Raw genomic sequence first — 19668 nt, 5'->3', positions numbered from 1 at the left:
ATATAAATGATGGTCAAGCGATTTTTTTTATTTAATTGATTTTTTTTTTTCTTCTTTTCATGTAGAGATTTTTTTTTTCTTAGTAATGTAAATATTCACTATTTGCCCGGTTGGTCCCTATTTAGTCATAAAAATGTAAAGTAATTTCATTGTATTTACCATTTACAATTTGTATTATAACTTGTGTAGATGAATGAATCTCATTTTGTCATTGACATGTATCGAATAAACAGACAAACAAAAATATAAACTTATTAATATATATTTCGAAGATCAACTGAATTTTAATTTAGTTAATTTTTTTTTTCTATAGAGATACTTTTTCAACTATAATGTGAAGAAATTATAAGAGCGCCCTTCATATTTATCTTTTTCGTACAATTCTTTTCGTAAAATTTTTCATATTTTCACTCCAATTTATATCAACAATCATTCCATTGCAGAACAATGCCCATTCAATTAATGAAACACTACCTTAGTTATTAAGTTTCATTATTAGGCTTCCTGATTGGATGAGTGACATAGTTAATAGTTAATAAAGCAATAAGTCATTGCTTGAGTGCTTGTGACTCAATACCTTTGACCAAATAGCTTTGTATAAACATAGTCAACAACTCAACGTAGTCATTCACCACAGATCATCTCCTTTTCTGGGCCATGATTCGTCAAGTCCATCCATTTCTTCTTATCCCTCTTAAGTTAACTTCCACTGGATTTTGTTTGTTTATTCATTGTTTCTCACTTTCTCCTTTTATATTTCTTTGCATCACCTAACCTTGTCTCATCTCAACCTCAATTCCAACTCCAAAAGCCTCTAATATTCTAAAACTGTTCCAAGTCAACTTTCTGATCCAGCTTAATTGGCTGGCCTCCTGATCCTATAAAGTTGTCCACCTTGTGCTGTTGATCATCTTATCTCACAGAGCATAGTTTCTTGATCGACACTCCTCCATCCCTTGTATGCAGATTTTTTAATTCGTCTTTTGTCTCATTTATAACTTTCCCCAATGATATATAATGATTACTTTCATGTTGGAATAGAATTTGAATCTGTGATTGTGATTGACTTAATCACTATTGGTGTTGTTAAGCTTTCAGTTTAATGGCGGAAGATGGTGGCAACCCCTTCTTCAGCTGCAGGAGCTGCAAAAACCCTCTGGCTCTGCACGAAGATCTTCTGTCAAAAAAATATTGGGTGAAAAATCGAAGATTATTGCAGTTGTTTAACCTAAATTGTTGTACATTAACAGTGTAATAGTGTTAACTATGTTCCTTGTTGCTGATATTTGGTTGTTTAGGCAAACTCTGGGGCAGCATACATGTTCTCTCATGCAATGAACGTCATTGTGGGACAAAATGAGGATAGGGAGTTAATTACTGGTGTTTTTTCTGTTGCTGACATATATTGCAGCAATTGCGGTCAAGTATAAGGATGGAATTATGTTCAAGCTTATGATCCGCGGCAGATGCACAAGGAAGGCAAGTTTATAATCGAGAGAGCAAAAATTCTCAAGGAGTACTAACAATAATAGTGTCACATCAGAGGATACATAATTACATACTACTACTGAGAATAAGTCTATTACCATTTGGAAGTTCTGTCTTCCTTTGTGAATATTATGTCTGCTTGTTGGTTATGCTTGTTTTTGCAGCAACTGATGTATTGTTATGATTATCTGAGAAATAAGATTATGTGCTATCTGTACCTAATGTTAAAATTTGAGTTTGTTACCGCAGTTTCTCTTAATTATGTTGATTGAGATTGCTCACCTTAAATGCATTAACAAGAACTTCAAGATTTAAGGCTTGATTATGTGGCTCAAAGTTTGGAAGGAGAGTACTGCAATTCCCTAATATTTATGAATTAATACCAAACTTGGGAATTAAATCAATTAATAACCATCGTTGTTAAAGTTATAAGCTTCATTTTCGGCTGCTCAATCATCTGAGGATCCATGGCTCAAAATGACTCTGGTGCCAAACTAGTCTGCATTATATATAGCAGTTGGCACTTCTGCATATCCTCCATGTTTCAAAGGGTTAATAAGCTTAACTCACTTCTGCATATTTAGATCCACAAAACAAGATCAGTTTTCCACGCTGTTGTTTAGGCTCATTCTTTGATGTGACATGTGAAGCTCAAAGGCTATCCTTTTTGCACAAGAGTTGGGATTCCTATATGTGGTATAGACAACTGAAAAGTCTCCATCTTTATCTAGCTCTTGGGAATTTGGCTTGAAATTCATGCCTGTAGTCTGCATCTTCTAGTTAAAATACTAGAGAGTTTCCACTTGGGTAAAACTTGGGTCAGGTGAGACCCATTTCCCTTCACAGTTTTTACCTCCAGGTAAATTTTTCTTTATAAGTGTATTTTCACCATTTTGGTAAAATAAACTTTCACTATTTGCCCGTTCTTGAAATTTTAGTTCAATTCGTAGAAATTTTATTGTTTTTACTGTTCATTATTTGTTTTATAATTTGGTACAAAAGAATGAAGCTCGATTGGTCATAAAAACGTAACGAATAAACAGACAGAAAAAAACTTGTTATTATATATTTTGATGGTCAAACGATTTTTTTTTCTTCTTTTCATGTAGAGATTTTTTTTTTCTTAATAATGTAAATATTCACTATTTGGGCTATGGGTCCCTATTTAGTCATAAAAATATAAAGTAATTTAATTATATTTACCATTCACTATTTGTATTATAACTTGTGTAAATGAATGAATCTCATTTTGTCATTGACATGTATCGAATAAACAGACAAACAAAAATATAAACTTATTAATATATATTTCGAAGATCAACTGAATTTTAATTTAGTTAATTTTTTTTTCTATAGAGATACTTTTTCAACTATAATGTGAAGAAATTATAAGAGCCCTTCATATTTATCTTTTTTGTACAATTCTTTTCGTAAAATTTTTCATATTTTCACTCCAATTTATATCAACAATCATTCCATAGCAGAACAATGCCCATTCAATTAATGAAACACTACCTTAGTTATTAAGTTTCATTATTAGGCTTCCTGATTAGATAAGTGGTTGAGATTATTTTATAAGGGTTGTGTCACTTGCACCGTCGGTGCATAGAATAATTTCAAAATAGTAGTTAATAGTTAATAAACCAATAAGTCATTGCTTGAGTGCTTGTGACTCAGTACCTGACCAAATAGCTTAGTAAGTTAGTATAAACATAGTCAACAACTCAACGTAGTCATTCACCACAGATCATCTCCTTTTCTGGGCCATGATTCATCAAGTCCATCCATTTCTTCTTATCCCTCTTAAGTTAACTTCCACTTGATTTTGTTTGTTTATTCATTGTTTCTCCTTTTATTTTTCTTTGCATCACCTAACCTTGTCTCATCTCAACCTCAATTCCAACTCCAAAAGCCTCTAATATACTAAAACTGTTCCAAGTCAACTTTCTGATCCAGCTTAATTGGCTGGCCTCCTGATCCTATAAAGTTGTCCACCTTGTGCTGTTGATCATCTTATCTCAGGGAGCATAGGTTCTTGACACTCCTCCATCCCTTGTATGCAGATTTTTTAATTCCTCTTTTGTCTCATAATTAACTTTCCCCTTTATATATAATGATTACTTTCATGTTGGAATAGAATTTGAATCTGTGATTGTGATTGACTTAATCACTATTGGTGTTGTTAAGCTTTCAGTTTAATGGCGGAATATGGCGGCAACCCCTTCTTCAGCTGCAGGAGCTGCAAAAACCCTCTGGCTCTGCACGAAGATCTTCTGTCAAAAAAATATTGGGTGAAAAATCGAAGATTATTGCAGTTGTTTAACCTAAATTGTTGTACATTAATAGTGTAATGTTCCTTGTTGCTGATATTTGGTTGTTTAGGCAAAATCTGGGGCAGCAGCATACATGTTCTCTCATGCAATGAACGTCATTGTGGGACAAAAGGAGGATAGGAAGTTGATTACTGGTGTTTTTTCTGTTGCTGACATATATTGCAGCAATTGTGGTCAAGAATTAGGATGGAAGTATGTTCAAGCTTATGATCCGCGGCAGATGCACAAGGAAGGCAAGTTTATAATCGAGAGAGCAAAAATTCTCAAGGAGTACTAACAATAATAGTGTCACATCAGAGATGAACAAGGCAATACATAATTACATACTCCTACTGAGAATAAGTCTATTACCATTTGAAAGTTCTCTCTTCGTTTGTGAATATTATGTCTGCTTGTTTTTGCAGCAACTGATGTATTGTTATGATTATCTGAGAAATAAGATTATGTGCTATCTGTACCTAATGTTAAAATTTGAGTTTGTTACCGCAGTTTCTCTTAATTATGTTGATTGAGATTGCTCACCTTAAATGCATTAACAAGAACTTCAAGATTTAAGGCTGGATTATGTGGCTCAAAGTTTGGAAGGAGAGTACTGCAATTCCCTAATATGTATGAATTAATACCAAACTTGGGAATTAAATCAATTAATAACCATCGTTGTTAAAGTTATAAGCTTCATTTTCGGCTGCTCAATCATCTGAGGATCCATGGCTCAAAATGACTCTGGTGCCAAACTAGTCTGCATTATATATAGCAGTTGGCACTTCTGCATATCCTCCATGTTTCAAAGGGTTAATAAGCTTAACTCACTTCTGCATATTTAGATCCACAAAACAAGATCAGTTTTCCACGCTGTTGTTTGGGCTCATTCTTTGATGTGACATGTGAAGCTAAAAGGCTATCCTTTTTGCACAAGAGTTGGGATTCCTATATCTGGTATAGACAACTGAAAAGTCTCCATCTTTATTTAGCTCTTGGGAATTTGGCTTGAAATTCATGCCTGTAGTCAGCATCTTCTAGTTAAAATACTCGAGAGTTTCCACTTGGGTAAAACTTGGGTCAGGTGAGACCCATTTCTAGCTTTCCAGTTTTGACAATTCAACAAGTTTAGATGATTGATACCTAACAGAACCAACAAGGCAAATGAGCTTGCGCGTGTTCAGCTCTCACTCTTAGAGCGCGTGAGTGCTAACACTTGCTGACTCAACCAGTTAAGTCATCAAGCTCAAAACACAGCAGAAAGTCCTCCTCTCTCCTCCCAACTCTATTATTATAGTTTGGAATACGCAACCATGAATCTCAAGACTCCACAGTTCACAGGTTAAGTTCCTTTTCTTTTCTCCACTCATCACATCAGTCTTGCTTTTCATTAAAACCAATGTGATTTCTCTGTGAAATTTCATGCCTTGGATTGCACTTAATGCTCTACAATTCAACAAGGTTTCATTACTCTCCAATTCTTCAAGTAAAGTGCAAAGAAGTTGCACAAATTATTGACAAACTATGATTTATTAGGATATGATCTTACTCATTTTACAGCTCAGATCCTCATCCATCCCCATTACACTACTCATTTTATTATTGGGTTTTACTTTTTTTCCATGAAAGACTCCACCTTTCCCCTTCTTAATTATTTGTTTATTGATTTTTACACTCGGTTGTTAAAATTTATCTTCAAAATGTTCTTGTTGCTTATCCTTTATTGCATTCATGTCACTTTCACAGCCTTTATATATATATATATATATATATATATATTATATATATATATATTGTAAATTTAATATTTTGCTTTAGGAATCTTTGTTCAACCCTGTAATCCGTTGTGCTCTAATCTTGCACGCTAACACAGTCGGTGCTCTTATCTTTTGGTTTCAGGTTTCTGGGTCATCATTGATCTTGTTCTAGGTGATCAAAGTTCTGTTCTTTTCATTCATTTTTTTGCTACTGTATCTTTGTGTTCTCTGTGTTTGATTGTCTGGCTTTGTTGTTTGGTTTTTTCTGGTTTTGGTGAGCAGTGAGGTGTTTAGAGCTGAATTGGTTAAATTAATGGCGGATTTGGTAGGGCCTAGATTGTACAGCTGCTGTAATTGCCGAAACCATGTTTCACTTCATGATGATATAGTTTCCAAAGCCTTTCAGGTGAGCCACAACAACATTAGAGTTGACTTGTTTGATGCTTTTGCTGTTGTTATTGGTTCATATGGTTATTGATCATGGATTGTTGAGAAGGTTATACTTATGGGGTTAAGGATCAAGTGGTTTTGAAGGAGTGTAAATTTTTGTAAGAAAAATGATCTTGTATAGAAGAATTACAGTTGGGGGTGCCAACTTTATGTGTGTAGGTTGTTTGCTATGATCAATGTGAGAAGATAAATGCCAACTCAATATAAGATGATAAAATTTATGTCTTGATGATAGATTCATATCTTACAGACAAAAAGCGAAAGCTGAACTACATTGAAAATTAGAATTCGGATTGCTCTGTTGGGCTTTGATCTTGTGACTCCAATCCTTTGAAAATTATATGAATGTTTGGTTTCATTTCATAATTGACTGTGATAGTGGGTTTTGGACATATTTTAGTGATTTAGTCCACCATTGTTTTCCACATTTCTGTTTCTAGGGAAAACACGGTCGAGCTTTTCTGTTCTCCCATGCGATGAATATAGTTGTTGGGGCAAAGGAAGACAGGCATCTGATGACGGGTCTGCATACTGTGGCTGACATCTCTTGCGGCGATTGCCATGAGGTGTTGGGGTGGAAGTATGAAAGAGCTTATGAGGCTTCACAGAAGTACAAGGAAGGGAAGTTCATATTTGAGAAGTCGAAAATTGTTAAGGAGGGTTGGTAGCAACTAGCAAAGGGTTCTGTCTTTCATTCCAATTGATGTATGGTGTACTATATATTTGTGTTGTACAGATCAAGCTTGGGATCCCTTGAAAATTGGTCCATTGTTTCTTGCTGTTGAGTCTTGCCATTTGCAATTGTCCAAAGTTGCATCATCATCGAATTCATCTGTCAATAAAATTTGTGGCATTTCTCAACTCAAGTTTTGTGTGCTATGTTCCTGTGTAAATCAGTAGTTGACTTGTTCAGTTGTTCTATACAATGATTTACTGTGTGAAGGAAATCAGTAGCATGAAATAGAAGGATAAGGCGTCGATTTGGTTTCCTGATAAATAATGGACAAATTTTCCTTGTTAGTTCCAGAATAACAGATGCAGAGAAGTGAGAAATATAGTCATATCCTTCCAGTTCCAGAAAAGTGAAGCAATGCAATTGTGTAAACTAACCTCGATTAATTTGAAGATTGGGTACATGCCTGTACATTGAACTGGATGCTCTCGTCATTGAACTGTATATCTGCATACTGCTCACCTTTCTCATCCAATTTCTCCTGTTGGTATAAGTACAGTAACCATGTTGCAGAGTTCCAGATTCTTTAGGGAAAACAAGATAGCTCTCTTTGTTGTACACGTTAAATGTGCAGGGCATCAAGATTCAGTGTTAGGGGCTCAAGGCAGAGCCCTCGTAATATAGTCATATCCTTTCTCATCCAATTTTCCTTGCTAGTTCCAGAATAACAGATGCAAAGCAGTGAGAAATATAGTCATATCCTTCCAGTTCCAGAAAAGTGAAGCAATGCAATTGTGTGAACTTACTTCAATTAATTTGAAGATTGGGGTACATGCCTGTACATTGAACTGGATGCTCTCGTCATTGAACTGTATATCTGCATACTGCACACCTTTCTCATCCAATTTCTCCTGTTGGTATAAGTACAGTAACCTTGTTGCAGAGTTCCAGATTCTTTAGGGAAAACAAGATAGCTCTCTTTGTTGTACACGTAAAATGTGCAGGGCACTAAAAGTGAAGGGTCATCACTAGGACCAGCACCTCAATCAATGGTCTGGTAGATGAATACCTGGATATAAACAACATGTAATTCTCTGGTCACATGAACATCATGATACCTGATTTCCATAACCAACTGCATCAAATTCGTGTGCTTGTTTTGTGCTTCACTCATCAAACTGCTAATTTCATGGTCATTTTCGCTCAAACAAACTCTGCACGTCATGCTATATAAACCCACCACCTAATTCTCTGGTCACATGAACATCACGATACCTGGTTTCCAAAACCAAATGCATCAAATTCATGTGATCAAACTGCTAATTTCATGGCCATTTTCGCTGAAACAAACTCTGCGCGTAATGCTATATAAACCACTTAATGAATAGAGCAAGATAGACGTACAACAACAAATAGCTAAAATGGCAACACCAAAACGAGCATGCATAGTTCTTTTGATATTTCTTAGTTCTGGTAGAGTCAAAAGAGACTCATTTTTGCTATAAAGCAGCTTATAGACCAGAGTTTATTAATTTATTTATATAGATTAGTCTGAGGATTATAAAGATGTAAGGAAGCATTGAAGATATATGACTCACATGTCAATAGACTTGTTCTATCTATCAGTTCCCATAATCCCACCAGTCTGCAGAGATATATGTACTTGATAGTTCTCACTAGCAGGCTGTGGTGATAAATTCACTTCAGTCAGTTCAGTGTTGTACTCTCCCAGTAGTCTCCTTCCTTGACAGCAGTTGCATCCGCCCAATTCTGTCCACAACCCAGTGAAGTTCAGCGCTTCCATCTCGGTCCTAGCATGCAATATTTGTATTATAGATAAATCTTAAACTTCCAAAAGGAACTAATGACATATATGTGTATTATGATAAATCTTAAACTTCCATTTACCAACTCTGTTTCCATGGAACGCAACGCCACTAGTAAAAACCAAGTCCAGCAATATAGTTTCACTTCACGATGATATTACTTCCCAAGGCATGGGGCAACTTCCTTCAAATCTTCAGAAACTCAAGTGGGACTTTTCCCCTTTCTGGTTCTTTGTTGGTTTTTTGTCTTTTTGGAGTTTTTATTAGTTCTTCACAATTGTTCATTGATTGTTGAAATGGTTAAACTGATATTAAGTGGTTCACAAAAATTAGGGTGAACTTTCTTATGAAAACTGTCGTATCTGAATCTTCAGTTGCATTTCATATTGGACTGTGATCATAGGTTTTTGACAGATTTCAACATTCTTTTCCATACTTGTTTTAACAAACGGCCAAGATATTCTGTTCTCACAGGCAATGAAGTAAGTTCATAGTTTCATACTGAAGTCAGATACCGAGAAGGAGGATTGGTGGCAAGCAAAAGGTCCTGCCATTCATACCAAAATTGTATCAATGTCTATTGCTATGTAGTATAGATTCAGGTAGTACAGGTCAAACTCGGAGATCAAACTCGGAATATCTTGAAATATTGTTATTGATTGGCTAATTCAAACTAAAACTTGGGGCACAAGATCGAGTCAAGAGTCAACACATCCATTGTGTCATTTCATAAATGAATGCGACTTGGTAAATGGAATGTTAGTTTGTGTTTGTATTCCACTTTCATTTATAGAAAATGCTTTGAAGTCAATTATGAAGCATAGTTTAAGTTGAATTCAGTGCTGGATCTTCATTCTGCAATAGAGAGTTATTCAATTTCTGCAGCCACATCCGCCTTTGTCTCTGGCTCCGCCCTGACCACGATTGACATCTCCATAGAAAGGTACCACTGATGCAAGTCTCACTGTGTTCTCTCCCTAGCCTCTCTGTCTCACAAGCGAATCTATTCTATTTAACTGTCAGGTTACCAGTGCTTTTCAACTATAATATTGCATATTGATTTCTCTCACTTTCAGTTCTCCTTATCTGCCGTGGTCAACAATATTTAAAATTTTGCTTTATGGAGAACTCCCAAGAGAGGTGATTTTCTTTACTTCTTTCTACTTTAAGTAAATTTTGTATCCAAAAGTAGGAATGGTTCTTGAAATAGTGGTAAACATCTGAGGAAACATATCTCGGGATCTTATGTATGGCTGTAAGGCACAGTGGTAGAATCTTTAATTGTTGATAATAAGATAACTGAAGTCTTCTGCAATCTGTCAAGTACATTTCTAATTTTGTGTAGTTTAGCATAAGCACATTTAAAACCTTAATTTTCAAAATCTCCTCTCTCTCCTTGTATAAAACTCGCAACTGCTTGCATCAAGATGCAGTATATATCTTTATTCAAAATGAACACCAACATGTATGTGTGAGCTGGAGTGGTGTGAGGGGATACTACTTATACCATAGATAGCCAGCTTCAATGTCCCTTTTGATGCTTATGTTTTGTGATGCTGTAATTTGTTGTTTGTGGTGTTTTTTCAGTATGGTAGAGCATTGGACACAAGAGGCTGCAAAGGAGAAACCATTCCTTCAAGTATGGAAGAGGATATTTGCAGTATCATGTGTGTTTGCTGTCTTACTGGATCCTTTTTTTTTGTACATTCCTGTAGTTAACGAGGATATGAAGTGTCTCAGATTGGAAAACAAGTTGATGAAAGCTGCTATCTTTTTGTGTTCAATAACAGATCTCTTGTATATAGTAAACATTGTTTTTCAAATCTATATTGAAGACAAAGCTAAGAACTTTTGGGTCATGGGGAAATCATATTGTCAGTCACTCATCCCAATTGACATATTAGCCATTCTTCCCATTCCACAGGTACTAGAAGCCACTTTTTTGTATTCAGAACGAATGAGTTTATTAACTGATTCATTATTTTTCACACATTAGTTAGATGTAACTCTTGCATATGCCTCTGTGATGTGTGCAGGTAGTAATTTTCATTTTCTTTACAAAATTGAGAGGCTCAAAGTCAAGGATTTTTTTTAACTCTCTTATTCTCTTTCAATATCTACCACGGGTTTTTCGGATATACCTATCGTTTGAAGAACTTAAGAACCGTATCCGCTCTGCATTGAAATTTTTTTACCTTCATCCTTGCAAGCAATGTAGGTTTCAGTTTTATCTTAATTAACCAATTAATTTCAATTAATTATTAATTTCAATTAATTAACATTGACTAAACTAAAGTTTTTCAATTGTGATACACTTAGAAATCTGTGACGGGATTTTTTCTCTTAAACTTTTAAATGAGATCAACCTTGACAAGTGAATGATGACATTCATGGTGCTTATTCAAGGCAGTAGGAACTTACACTGAATCCATGAACTGTATAGCAGATATCTAAGTGCAATATGACTCAATGCTATTCTCTAAATTTCAATCCTTAATACCTATGGTTGTGCTGCTCTCGCATCTGGACAATTACGTACAGCTTTCTGTGTTCTGTTTTTCTGGCTATCAAAATTTCACAGGCTTCATTTGATCCATTTTCAAGCTTTGTTTCATGAAAATTTCTTAATATTATTTGCCTCCCTTCCAAAGAATCACAATTTTTTCCCAGAACTTTTCTGAAGTCAATATCTAACTGATTTGTATCTTCTTTAGGTACTTGGAGCTCTTTGGTACTTTTTCTCTATTCAAAGAGAGATAGATTGTTGGCAATATGCCTGTCGAAGTGTAAAACGGTGTAAACCCAATGCTTTTGACTGTGATGATCATGCATTCAGAAATATCACACTTCCAAGTAATTTGTGTCCTGTAAATCCACGCAAAGTAACACTCTTTGATTTTGGTATATTTATTGATGCCGTCCAATCTGGTATGTTGAGATCAACAGATTTTCCCCAAAAGTTCTTGCACTGTTTCTCGTGGGGTCTACGTAATCTAAGGTTAATTTGTACATGTAGTCATGCACTACTATTTACCAATGTTACCTGAAACGCGGAACGTTGCGGTACTGGTACGCGATACGGGTACGCGGTACGTCGGTCTTTATGGTATGCGGCACGCTAGGATATATTAGTTAAACTTAATCTTAATAGCAAATTGTTTTTACGTAACTATCCCTTATACAAATACTATGAAAACCTCATTAATTAGAATGAGCAAAGAGGTAAAATTATAAATAATAGAAAATATTCATTATCTCTTTCTTGTTTGGTAAAAGGATAATTATTATATTTTTATTTCAGAAATAATAAGAATAAAAATCTCTTCCGGAAAAGGAAGAGGATAAATCATTCTCTATAAAAAAGAAAAGAAAAAAAAAAGATAAACCTAAAAAAAGAATAAGAGGATAATCTTGATTTTGCCCTACATTAATTTTTCCTTCCTAGCCGGTCCATTTCAATCGTGCATTCCAGAGTTAGAGGAATATAGAGGCTTGTCTATTGTAGTGATCAATTTATTTCAAATGGAGGGCTCCACAGAGCCATTGAGTCGCAGAAGATGGAGGAAACATCATATTCAAGAACACCAAACGGGTAAACATCAAGTTAGATGGAGGACCGATAAGGGATCGCTCAACCTAGCGATCTGGGTCGCGGATGCACCGCGATTGGGTACGTCGTTTCAGGAACGCACTTCGCCGGGGATATCAGTAAATAGTATTTGATCTGGTATATTGAACTAGGTTTAAAGTAACTTATCTAGCTTATTCTAAAAATTTCGTTCAGGAATAATTCAGTTATATTGTGCTGTTGTTCAATCATGCCAAGATAATTAAGCTGGCCTTCTCTTGATGATTGTTGGAAATTTTCTTTTTGATCACATTGAACTTGTATAACTTAGATACTGCATTTTATGTATGGGAAATTCTAGTGTAGTGGTGGGTATCTCATACCCACATTTACAAAAGTGAGAACAAATTTTGTTGTCAAAGTTGTAATTTGAGTTATACTTTGTGTAATCTTAGGGCTAGTTTGGGATTGTTGTGACTTTAAAAAAAACTGATATTGTTGTGTTGTGAGAATAATCAGCTGTGAATTAAAACAGTTTCGTGTTTGGTAAATAATATTTTTAAAAGTGTTGTTAGTACATAAATAACTGCAGAGTGTGTTTTGATCCACATCAGCTTCTAAAAGCAACCTCTGGTCTGCTTCTAAAATCTACTGCCAGTGACCTATAACTTTTAATTAAAGCTGCTTTTTATTTATTTACCAAACACAATAAAATCTAAAATTTTGAACAAAAGTTGATTTTTTTAAAAGCGAAGCAATCCCAAACAGGGCCTTAGTTCTAATAATGGTAATTACACCTCTTACGACATTTTACAAGTTTTTGAACAAATTCGTTGTCAATGTTGTAATCTTAGTTCTAATAATGGTAATTACACCTCTTACGACATTTTTACAAGCTTTTGAATAAATTCGTTGTCAATGTTGTTATTTTTGTTTAACTATATATAAATAGTGTAAATGAATATGGTAACTTTTGTTCTTAATGTTGTAATTTTGGTTCAAATACTTGTAAATTTTTGTTCAAATAATTGTAAATGAGGGTATCTGATACCCACCAGTACATTAGCTTGTCTCTTTATGTATTGCTCCATTTCAATACTGCAGCTCTTTTGGCCAAAATCTCCAGACAAGTACCTATGCTTGGGAAGACCTCTTTGCAATTTTTATTTCTATCGGTGGCATGCTACTATTTTTAATATATCTGAATGGAATTCTGCAGGTAGGTTGTGAGTCCTATTACATACGAAAAATGTCTTCATGCTTAATGAGATACTCAATATTCACTTAATTTCCCGAGTATCTATATATGTTCACTGATCTCTGATTAGGAAGGACCACATACATCATTTACTTGCTAATGACACTGATAGGTCAACTGAGGAGACTTTCTCAATGCAAGTTCATCTTGTATTGTTTATCACAGCCTCACTTGTTCATCCATTGTCAGGTTTTCAAATGGTTATAAACAAATCAAATCCATAAAAAAAAAAATTGTGGTTGTGGATTGTGGTATCTACATCTTGAAACCCTGCATTATCTGATTTTGATAGTTTTTGTTAGAAGGTTTAGATAGCATAATTTAATCTCAGATGGTCCTGACCTACAGAAACTATACTCTTATATAAGTTATAACAATGCCCTTAGATTCGTCGAAACATGCACCCACATATCTCAGGATTTAATGGATGGAATCTACTCTGGAACAGACATATATGCAGTTGGAAACTACTAGATCAAAGCAGCAAAGGAAATTGATGAAAATGGAGAGGAAGAGAGGTCCAGAGATAGCATCATGGTTACATAACAATGGCATCCTTTTGAATATGAAGAAGATGATCATGACATGTGTACTACACGAACTTGAAGTAAATCAAGATGTCAATGTCGAGAATATCCTCTCTATTCTTCCCTTGGAATGTTTGAAGTTTATCAAGCGGCATCTATGCTTGAATACGCTAAAGAGAGTAAGTCTCTCTGTCCCCACTGCCTGAAAGTACATTCAAAACCATCAGTTTAGTAGCTTGGCCATAACGGTGCTTCACTGCTTCAATTCTTCACAATTTATGTCATCCATCCTGATAGTATAATAATCATGTTCCTTAGGTGCCAGTACTTCAAGCTATGGATGAACAAGTGCTGACAGCAGTGTGTGATAGTCATCTTAAGCTAGTAATCTATAGTGAGAACAGCTATATTATTCGGGAGAGTGAACCAATTGATAGGATGCTCTTCATCACGCAAGGCATAGCACGCACCTACACAACCAGTAATGATGGAAGTGGTTTCTCAAGGACTGTGTCTTGAGAAAGGCGATTTTTACGGGGAAGAACTTCTAAATTGGGCCTTAAACAATGTCACCAATTGATATATAATTTGTTGAGTTTTCATGCCTCATGCATGCGATTATCAAAATTTCAATCAATCACTAGTCTATAATTTTATTTATTTATTGAAATTAGAGGCGTAAAATCAGATACGGACTCTTAACAGAAAGCAATAAATTCAGGAGTCAAATCAGATACGGACTCTTAAAAGAAAGCAATAAATTGAGTAAATTTAAATTGACCAACAACCATAGCAAAAAAAACAAAGCATAAAACAGAAGCACATTGAAGCATAAATTACTGGTTCGGAAAAGACACCATACCGAAGATAGTGTTCCCGAGGTTAGAACTGATCTGATTCACATCGTAGGCGGCGGTACCAATCACACGGTGGGTTTCAGTGAAAGCCACACACGACGGAATCTGAGTGTTGCCGTACTCGTCGGCGATGATTCTCACGCGACCGAGGCTTGGATCCCAAACTCCGACGGACGAGTAGGCGGTGCCGATGTCAATTCCGATCACCGGAGGCTTTTCAGAGGAAGACATTGTCCTTAGGGTTTCAAGGGAAATTGTGGCTCAACGAGACTTTACGAGTGGAGACTTATGGTTTAAGGTTTTGCCGACTCTTTACCTTGCACAACAAAACAAAGACCCTAGTCAAACCAGCAAGGGTAGACAGACCCTGTGCTGCTTTGGGCCGCGTCACTGATTGTCCGATAGCCCAACTACGATGCTGTGTGTGGTGAGGTCAAATGTCAAGGGAGGTCAAGGTGAGTCAAGGGCCTTACTACTTGGACACTACCAGTCTATGAGGTATGGTATGGTCTATGTGATTTGATTCATTTGTTCAACAATATATGAACGATTTCATTTCTGTGGCGCTCGTAGCATGAATGTAGGTTTTCTTCCTATTATTACCCCCATGAACAGCGAGAAAGTAATGAAATCTGTGACTGATTGTTAATTTGTGTTGAATATAGCTTATTAACTTAGAGAAATGCAATTACAGAAAGTGGTTATATGATCACCAGCATAGTATGTAGCTTAGGGGTACGTAATTGGCACAAAAGAGACCTATATATGATCGATGGTACCAAAACGTCTGATATGATTGATTTGGAATGCTGCCCTGAACTTATAATATACAGACTGTAGTGAAATATAGGAACTGTTAATGATCGATGCAAGTGATTAACCGACTAATTCAATTCTGTGCGTGCTGTCTGTGAAGCAGATACGGTATTAGCTAGGGAGGAAGCAGCCTGGAATTTTAGTAGACGCGATCATGAATTACGATTATGTACAATACATGCATCATGATTGATTATTCGTGTGTAATCTTCACACCAAAAGAATTACTCAATTAAACGTCATTTTTTGGCAGACCCTATTTTCATACGTATGCTCATTAATTAAGTCTTTGTTGTATGATCCCCTTGATTTAGATACTTACCAATTCCATGCGCGGTTTACGTACAGTACTATATACCAATGAAATTAACAACATTGCTGACAGTTTATGAATGAAAATATGCGAACCTAGCTATGACTTAATTTTGCCAAGGGTGTCTTTATCTGTGAACAAAATGATCAAGACTTGGTACTGCTGTATTTTGATACCGTGATTTATTACTACTATAGAAGACTTGAAGCAGTTGGGCAAATAGCTAAGAGGATTTGCCTATCACGCATCATCCTAACTGACAGTTTAATTAATTAGCTGTCTTCCCAATACTCCACAATTAAGAGTAGCCATGCATCCTGTAGTACGCAGTGTAGCTAGTAATTAAGTATTTAAGTTCAACTAATTAAGGAATGAAAACAAGTAGGCCCTAATTCCATAAATTAACAAACGCAACCGAACAAGCTAGGTGAAAATTTTGACACTAGGGATAAAAAAAAATTTTAGGTAGCTGGACATATATAATACATGCGTACAATGTTGAAGACCAGCTGATCTAGTTATATGCCAGAGGGCACCGACTTGGGCACGCCAATTTGGGCTGGTGATCTTACATGATAGTATGACACGGTTGGGATGAATCGGTGTATTGTTATGGAAATGTCACTGAACTTCAGTGCCCATTTATTTTATTTCAATGTGTGGCACACTTTCTGTTGCTGGTATTTTACCCTTTTAACCACAATGTCGGTTAAAGGGACTGAATTTGATGTGGGTGAGTGGGTCTTTGGAAAGAGCTTTCGAAATGCAGATAATTCCTTGGCCTTTCCCTCCCTCTTCGTCTCCATTTCTTCCTCTATTTGAAATAATCTACGGATGCCGGATCCACTGTCACCTTAAATATGCTTGCGACACTGTCTACACCAATGGTTCGGGGTGTGCCGATCTACAAAACCCATATGGTCGTGTCACTATCCATCGCCGTCGCTAGAGTTCATCACACGCGCCACCACTATGTTTCAAGTTTCTCCGGATCCACATGAATGTGCTCCGAAATTCATTTTCTTGATGTTAACTGAGTAAGACCGGTTATGTGTATGCTTTCTCCATGCCTTAACAAATTTCTCTGTTTTATGCTAATTTCTTCGTTTGACCCATATGTGGTGATTTTGCAAATATAGAGAGAGAGTAAAATAACAGCCAAGGTATCACAATCATTGTTTTTCCAGTGGCTATTGTTGCGTTGTTTTAGTCAGCATTCACATTTTCTAGTGTGATGCATAAAGGTAAACATCATCCAGCAAAGAAATTGATAAACGTGTTATAAAACTTGTATTCAGTGTTGACGCATTAAATCTACACAGCGAGGATTTTTCTGAATCCATAGAGTAGAGTCAATTGTGCATGAGAATATAATAGTTAAGTTCAATGTTTTTGCAATGTAGGAAACGTAGCTTGAAGCCGCCGCATCAAAAGTTTATGAGTCATATTTGAAGAGGTATGCTGCCAAAAATTTATATATTTAGTTTTTCATGTTTTCAACATCTAAATTTTATCTAATTGTGTGATCAGAGTTTTAGAACATGGAGTGTTAGAGGTTCCAGCAATAGGAGCCAATTTGAAGTCACTAAAATTCTCAATTTTTTGGCAATTTTCTGTTCTTGGGCATTGTGTTGTATAGTTAGCCATAGATATATCTAGGAATGTAATGATCTATATGTTCAGTGGGGAGTTGGTTTCAATGCCACTATGTCTTTTAAAGTTTTGGGATTCTCCTATTTATTCCTATTGTTCTGAAATTTTCTGATTATTATTTGGGTTCCATATTATTTGTTACCCTGATTTCACAACAGTTTGTTATTACCAGTTGAACGGAGATAGATTTTTTTTTTTTTGGTTTACTTTGTTTGAATATTCAATATTCTACGACATGGTAGTCCCATTGAAGGTTTTTGAGTAGTGCAGTTAAATTTGTATTGATTTACCCAGATACCTTTTGATCTCCTCAATTACCAAATTCTAACAAGTACTCCTTTAATATTGAAAGGGTTAAAGTTTCTTCACTTCCTGTGGTACCCTACGATGATGCAGATAAATTTGATCAGGTACTCGTATAATAATGTTATTGTGTGCTCTTTGTTTCTACAAACTGTGTCCTTTTAGAATTTCTTCTATCCTTTAAGCTTTTGGATTTCCGATATACATAATTATGACGTTGGATTTTCTTTTATTTGCTCTTCACTATTTTTTGGCTTTGTATTTGACAAGCTTATAAAGAACTTTGCTATTGGAACCAAACCAGAAAAAGAGTGAATAAAGATGAGGAGGCTGTAGGGTTATAGATTAGTTAAAGCTTGAACACAACACTTGATTAATTGTTAGCTTGTTACTCTGCTGGGATTAAAGGTTCATGCTTATATTTGAAAAAAGAATGGTTCTTATATGAAACCATGTTCATGTTGTCTTCAGCTAATTGTTGTTCATATTGTTACCCACTCTTCCTCTCAGTTATGTATTACATTTATTATCATTTGTTCTTTGTTCTATGTTATCCAATATGGTCTAGTAATGTTTAATTTTGCCTCTACTTAATTAGCTACTACAATCTGATGCGCATTTCACTGTCTGCAGAGTGAGCTTGAAGATTATCCGAGGACATAATGCCCCACTATACGGGTCCAAAATATATGCATTGAGCGTGTTGCACTCGGTCGAGAAAATAAAGGTGCCTAGTGTCACCATCTGTTATTGATTTGATGTATAACTTATGGTTTCAATACAGCACTTGAACAGCAATACGTTGCAGATATTCAATGGATAATTCATAGTTTAGTTATTACATTTTAATGGAATGCAAATCATTTTGTGAATTTGTGAGCCAGGAAAGAAATGTAAAGCTCTTGTTTGGTGCCAAATTGGAGCCACTTTTTTAACAACAGCATGAGCAATTTAGACACCATTCTAAAAGCTGCTAGTTAATGTTATAATTTGTGTGAAAGAGGTGGCAAATGACAAGACATATTTGATGTGACAGATTGTTTGTCAAGTTAAAAGTTTTGCCACCGATTACTTATTGGTGTTCTATGCTGCATTAGAAACTGGGGCAATGGGGACTGACATTGCATGGGTGGCTGCATGGTGGCTAATGAAGAAAACAGTGGCCTATGCCATTATTAAGCACCCTTAATTGATGGTGGAGAAATTTTAAATACACACCTCTAATTACTTAATACATACTTCTTACTCAATACACATATCATTTAATTTTTTATTCTAATATTTTACTAAATACACAACCCAAATTACCTAAAATATCCTTATCCTAACAAATCATGAAATACACTATTATTTAACAACATTAAGGATACTATTTAATTTGATTAGTATATCTGACCATATTAATTACTTGTCTTAGTTATTGGGAAATCCATAAGGATTCATTATTGGTCCCTTCAAATAGATGCTTAGAAATATGTTTTGTATTATTTGAGTTCTCATCCACCAAACACCATATTGATCAAGTATAAAATTTTGAGTCGAACATTCAACCAAAATTGTATCAGTAATTTTTCAACAATGGCGGAACTATGAAATTGTCATTGGATGGTCAAACAAATTAACAATTACAAAGTTTTATACCTGTGATCTTTTATATTAGATAATAAATTGACTAATCATAACTTTTAGAAAGAAAAAAAAAACTAAAAGTGGGAGTAAAGCGATTTGTTTTAAAAACATTTAATGCCATTGATTTTGAAATTCTAAATTATATGGTTTCTCACCCCATTTAATTACAATTTATTTAAGAAAAATTTAAATTAGATAGTTTCTAACTTTATTATTGTTTTAAATGAGGATGCGTGTA

The 19668-nt window shown here is 35.3% G+C and overlaps 2 protein-coding genes, 1 long non-coding RNA gene and 1 pseudogene across 12 annotated transcripts; all 4 read left to right on the top strand.

The window, feature by feature from the left end:
* The first annotated feature begins 663 nt into the window (after nucleotides 1-663).
* On the top strand, nucleotides 664-4320 carry LOC112196995 (protein yippee-like At4g27740). 7 transcript variants are annotated; one of them, XR_002935519.2, is made up of 3 exons: nucleotides 664-958; nucleotides 1092-1195; nucleotides 1299-1731. XR_002935519.2 is itself a non-coding variant. In XM_024337518.2 (2 exons), the coding sequence occupies exons 1-2, from the start codon at nucleotides 1103-1105 to the stop codon at nucleotides 4096-4098; spliced, it is 321 nt and encodes a 106-aa protein (XP_024193286.1). In that variant the 5' UTR covers nucleotides 970-1102; the 3' UTR covers nucleotides 4099-4320. The 7 variants fall into 7 exon arrangements, 1 of the variants encoding a protein (XP_024193286.1); XR_002935521.2 differs by having other exon boundaries at nucleotides 679-958; nucleotides 1099-1195; XR_002935518.2 differs by lacking the exons at nucleotides 664-958; nucleotides 1092-1195; nucleotides 1299-1731 and adding exons at nucleotides 3233-3519; nucleotides 3676-3779; nucleotides 3871-4312.
* Nucleotides 4321-5019: 699 nt separating this feature from the next.
* Nucleotides 5020-6949, top strand: LOC112196560 (protein yippee-like At4g27745). Of its 4 annotated transcripts, none has more exons than XM_024336937.2 (4): nucleotides 5020-5141; nucleotides 5700-5729; nucleotides 5840-5963; nucleotides 6448-6949. In XM_024336937.2, the coding sequence occupies exons 3-4, from the start codon at nucleotides 5871-5873 to the stop codon at nucleotides 6673-6675; spliced, it is 321 nt and encodes a 106-aa protein (XP_024192705.1). In that variant the 5' UTR covers nucleotides 5020-5141; nucleotides 5700-5729; nucleotides 5840-5870; the 3' UTR covers nucleotides 6676-6949. The 4 variants fall into 4 exon arrangements, with proteins under 4 accessions (XP_024192705.1, XP_024192709.1, XP_024192716.1 ...); XM_024336941.2 differs by lacking the exon at nucleotides 5020-5141 and adding an exon at nucleotides 5174-5286; XM_024336948.2 differs by lacking the exon at nucleotides 5020-5141 and adding an exon at nucleotides 5177-5261.
* Nucleotides 6950-9287: 2338 nt separating this feature from the next.
* On the top strand, nucleotides 9288-14396 carry LOC112172681 (annotated as a pseudogene).
* Nucleotides 14397-16982: 2586 nt separating this feature from the next.
* On the top strand, nucleotides 16983-18501 carry LOC112182865. Its single transcript, XR_005805171.1, has 4 exons — nucleotides 16983-17089; nucleotides 17249-17301; nucleotides 17851-17908; nucleotides 18435-18501. It is a non-coding gene; the product is annotated as an uncharacterized LOC112182865 (long non-coding RNA).
* Nucleotides 18502-19668: the final 1167 nt, after the last annotated feature.

This window comes from Rosa chinensis, chromosome 1, assembly GCF_002994745.2.
Source record: "Rosa chinensis cultivar Old Blush chromosome 1, RchiOBHm-V2, whole genome shotgun sequence".
NCBI classification, from domain to species: Eukaryota; Viridiplantae; Streptophyta; class Magnoliopsida; order Rosales; family Rosaceae; genus Rosa; species Rosa chinensis.
Note: the sequence above shows the minus strand (reverse complement) of the source record. Positions and strands in the feature narration are given on the sequence as shown.

Bases quoted from the DNA above. Each gene is read 5' to 3' on its own strand.
- LOC112196995 (XM_024337518.2), top strand. From the start codon at position 1,103: ATGGCGGAAGATGGTGGCAACCCCTTCTTCAGCTGCAGGAGCTGCAAA. The intron at 1,196-3,870 runs GTGAAAAATCGA...TTGGTTGTTTAG, and splicing joins TTCTGTCAAAAAAATATTGG to GCAAAATCTGGGGCAGCAGC.
- LOC112196560 (XM_024336937.2), top strand. From the start codon at position 5,871: ATGGCGGATTTGGTAGGGCCTAGATTGTACAGCTGCTGTAATTGCCGA. The intron at 5,964-6,447 runs GTGAGCCACAAC...TTCTGTTTCTAG, and splicing joins TAGTTTCCAAAGCCTTTCAG to GGAAAACACGGTCGAGCTTT.